The 4427-nt window shown below is 51.3% G+C and overlaps 1 protein-coding gene across 1 annotated transcript; it reads right to left on the bottom strand.

Annotated features, from left to right (window-relative positions):
• Nucleotides 1-1371: 1371 nt before the first annotated feature.
• On the bottom strand, nucleotides 1372-2947 carry LOC123042616 (gibberellin 3-beta-dioxygenase 2-1-like). The gene is made up of 3 exons (XM_044465040.1): nucleotides 2384-2947; nucleotides 2145-2303; nucleotides 1372-2063 (listed from the first exon to the last, which is right to left on the bottom strand). Exons 1-3 carry the CDS (start codon nucleotides 2863-2865, stop codon nucleotides 1556-1558), a joined length of 1149 nt encoding a protein of 382 aa, XP_044320975.1. The 5' UTR covers nucleotides 2866-2947; the 3' UTR covers nucleotides 1372-1555.
• Between the last annotated feature and the right edge of the window lie 1480 nt (nucleotides 2948-4427).

A 4427-nucleotide genomic window follows, 5' to 3' on the forward strand; every position in this document is an offset into this window, starting at 1 on the left:
CGTGAGGCCGCAAAGTGATATGAGGTGTTACATGCTAGATCGATGTGGCATTGAGTCGGGGTCCTGACATAGGGCGCCTTGCTTTCCGGCGGGCCTTTGGCCCCATGGAGTCCGCCGCCTAGCGTGAGTTGCTTGACTGTGTTGCTCTCCACAAACCGTTGGTGGATGGTGGCCCTGACCTGGTGCGATGGCACCTTGAGCCTTCGGGCCAATTCTCCACCAAGTCGCTATACCTGGCCATCGCCCCATCTGCCGCCCCCCTCCCTCTTTTGATGGTTTGGTCCATCCGCCTTCCTCTGAAGATCCGCATCTTCATGTGGCAATGGATTCGCGGTCGGATCCCGTCCGGGGTGGTGGTGCGCAAGCGCAACGGCCCGGGTACTGGCATATGCCCGCTCTGTGGGGTTCCCGAAGACTCGAACCACATTTTCTTCTCCTGCGTTTCCGCCCAGTTCCTCTGGAGCTGTTTTCGCGAAGCGGTCGGTGGAGATTGGTGCCACACCAACTTCCCGGACTTATTTGCCGAACTCCAGATGTCCCCCGCGACTTCTCGCCACATTAGGTGGCTTGAGATTGGGGTCCTCGCCTGGACCCTCTGGACTGTCCGCAATAAGCTAGTGATTCAACGCTCTCCTCTTCGTCGGTCTACCGACGCTCTCTTCAAACTCTCGGGTTTCTTGCAGCTTTGGCGGCCGCTTAGCCGCCCCCTGGACCGCGACGCCATCTCAACCTTCATCGCCGAACTCCGATCGATGGCCGTTCGCCTGTCGCCGCCGCCCCCGCCGCCTCCGCCGGAGCTAGACTAGGCGACATCTTCGTCCGGCGTGTTCTGTCCTTTTTTATTTCTGGGCTTGTTGAGTTGTGCCCTTAGCAGAACCTTTGTACTTGATCGTGAGACTTGGGTGTGTGCGTGTGTGTGGACTTGATTCTGTATGTGTGCTCTCTGGCGGTTTGCTTTATCTATAAAGTGGGGCGAAAGCCTTTTTTGGTAATAGTCTGAATGTTGTGTTCAGTGGTTGGCATGGTGGACTAACCACTTTGTGGGCGTCGAAAGATGTACTTTATGAGGCTGACTAGGCCCAGTTTCCACAGTGAGGGACTAATCCATGGTTAGGCATCATCAAACTTTGTGTGTGGTTGATTCTGATGAATATTGTTCACTGTCATTTTGTGATGGATAAGCATCAGATATATTTGGACCCCGGGCATCACCTCACACCTTGCCTAATGGACAAGCATAAAAAATTTAGGGTCCAAAGCTTCTAAAAGGGGCATTCTAAACGAATTTCCACTTAACAGGGTAATTAGTGTTACAAATGCATATCTAAGGAGTGAAATGTGGAATTCACTTGAATAATAACCTGAACATCCATTTAAGTGACGACACGAAAATTATTGATTGTTTTCCATTGATAACAGGTAACTCAAGCAAGTATGGAGACATGGAAACCTTAAACACGACAAGCAATCATTTCTGACATTTTATTTCATCTTTGTTTGCCTCACTAATTTGCTTCTAAAGAAAGATCGATCTTCAGTGATGGTCAACGCCGATCTACGAGGAGATGTCACCCTGGTCATCCATGCCATCGTCGTCGTCGGGGTTGATGGAGACCATCTCGAGGGCGGTGCCCCCTTTGGTGAACTCGAGATCGGCGCCGCCGTTGGCAAAGGCCTCCTTGCGCACGATGATGTACTCCGGCCAGGTGAGGGCGCGGTAGGCGGGCCTGCCACCGCCCACGACTTCCTTAAGCGGCCCTACTTTGGCGTTGGCGGCCGGGCCGAGGAAGTAGGCCAGCGAAATGCGCTCCCTGTCACGGTTGACGACGGCGCGGTGGTAAACGCTCCGGAAGCGGCCGTTGGTGAGGATCTGGAAGAGGTCGCCGATGTTGACGACGAGCGCTCCGGGCACGGCCGGCACCTCCACCCACCTGTCAGCCGGCGGCCCGTGCCGGAACAGGTGCAGCCCCGGGACCTGGCTCTGCATCAGGAGAGCGAAGAACCCCGAGTCCGTGTGGGCTTTCATGCCCAGCGCTCGCTTCGGATCAGGGCATTTAGGGTACCTGCATGCATGCAATAGAGTACACGTCAAACACGTGGAGACACGAGTAGCCGCTGGGAGTGTTGCCATTTGTACTACGTACCAGTTGAGGTGTATTGTCTCGCTCATGGTCTCGGTGAGTTTGTGCTCCGCCTCGACGCCGGCGATCTGCGGGCCGGTGAGCCCGAGCGCTACCAGGAACAGCTCCATCAGCTTGTCTGCCAGCGCGCGCATCTCCTTGTGGAACTCCTCCATCACGCCGCTGCACATCACGCGATTAACAAACGATGCAATTACCCCTAGCAAGTTAGATCTCTCGGGAATTAATTCATGGACACATACCAGAATTGGCTGTAGTCGTGGCCGGCGTCGGGCCAGATCTTGCGGAGTTCGGGGCGGAGGTTGGTCGGGCTCAAGGAGTAGCCCTCGGACCACATGGTCTTGGAGAAGTAGAGCGCGATGTGCGGCAGCCCGTAGCCGTAGGGGTCACCGCCCTGGCGCGCGGCGCGCATCTTGTCCGTCTTCGGCAGCGCAAACATGCCGGCGATCCCGGCCTCGACGCGCGCCAGCAGCTCTCTCGGCACGCCGTGGCCCTGGAGCAGGAACGCTCCCCATTGCTCCGATGCACGCGCCACCGCCTCTGCCGCGTGCGGATCCTGCATGTCCACCACCGGCACGGCGTCCTCCCCAGCCCCAACGCCGCCGTCCACCACCGGGTGCTCGTGCAGCCCCTCCCACGCGTGCGTCTCCGGCACCTGCCGCGCCGCCCCCAAGTCGAAGTAGTGGTTGTGCGGGTCCTTGTTCAGCTTCGACGGAGTCGGCATGGCGATCGATGCTGAACCACAATAGTCACGTTTGCTTGTAGAGCGAGTAGTAACGGGAGGAGAGAAGCACGAGGTTGTCTTGCAGTGTAGCGGTAGAACCGTCTACAAAGACAGACACAAATTCACATGTAAAGATTAATACGTCCAGAAAGACCTCTGGCAAAAAGGAAGTCCAAAGGTAGAAGCAAAAGATTTTTAAGGAAAAAAAGGTATCTTTCCACATAAGGTCCACATGTAAAGGTAGAAGCAGAAGTATTGTATATTACGTATAGATCAACGAGTGATTGTGTATAAACCAGGTGCTGGCTACCAAGATAGAAGCAAAAATACACGTCTAAATGGTTGGATTGCTGTGGACTGATCAACAGCTCTATACTGGTTCCCTAAAAAAAGCTATATACTGGTACTCTCTTCAAATACGTGCATGCATCCTATCACTACAGAAAATACATATTTTGCCTTTTACAGGTCCACGACGAACAGAACATCGGCACATGTGGCGAACAAGTCATGGCACATGCCCTAAGGAAGGAGGTGAACAGTGCACACAATAAAGTTTGTTCGGCTCTAGTGGCAGAGCTAGTGGAGCATTTCATGGGGCAAAAGAGAAAATATACATGTGAGGAAAACAATTCCATGCACTTTCCTTAATCTGAGTGCCATCTCCTCAATGACGGATTCTGGAGAGGAAGACACTTCCATGCCGAATTTGGGGTGAATTACAGAGTTCTTGGCATGAACGAGAGGAGGATCCGGCGGGAAAGAAGAAAAACAACAATAGAATGGTCCGTTGATGAACGGGATGCATCCATTACTCGCTTGTTGCGAGCAGTAACAGCGCATAGATCTCACACAAACTCCACCCTCTCACGATTACATCATTTTCCGTTGGCCCTTGCCGACTTGTTTACGAGCACATATCAATCATTTTCCAAAAAAGAGAGAGTATAAATCAGCGAACATTCTATATGCTGCTAGATCCATCAGAGAAAAATATATTTATTTTACAGGTATTGTATACTCAATTTTAAATAGTAGACACAACAAATGATCATGTCGCAAAACAATGTCACATTTATATGAAAAATACTCTTGAAATTTTTAAAAAACATTCTATGTTTCAAAATATTCCTATTATATATATTCTGAATAATATATTATTTTACTATCTTATAGAATCATTCTCAACATATGGCAATACATTCATCGGGTGCGGAGCCATCAGTGGATTCACTGTTGGCACTGGGTAAAAATAGAGTTTACGGACTCTGCGTTCTTCGCCGGGTCTTATTCTCGGCAACAACATATCATTGTCGTGTCCTTGTCTTTGCTGAGTGGTCCTCTCGGTGTACATGCGTTTGCCGAGTGCCTGTGATTTGACGCTCGGCGAAGAGCCAGACACCCGGCGTATATTAAAATTCCAGTAGTGAATATGGGATAAAAAAACTTGTAGATATTTCGATGCCCGGCTTATTCATTTCCTGGATTCGATAAATCCTACTGTCGCTATGATAGAAGTCCATATCTATATCCAAAACAGCAATGGCGGAGCTACGTTAGTA

This window comes from Triticum aestivum, chromosome 2B, assembly GCF_018294505.1.
Source record: "Triticum aestivum cultivar Chinese Spring chromosome 2B, IWGSC CS RefSeq v2.1, whole genome shotgun sequence".
Classification (NCBI taxonomy): domain Eukaryota; kingdom Viridiplantae; phylum Streptophyta; class Magnoliopsida; order Poales; family Poaceae; genus Triticum; species Triticum aestivum.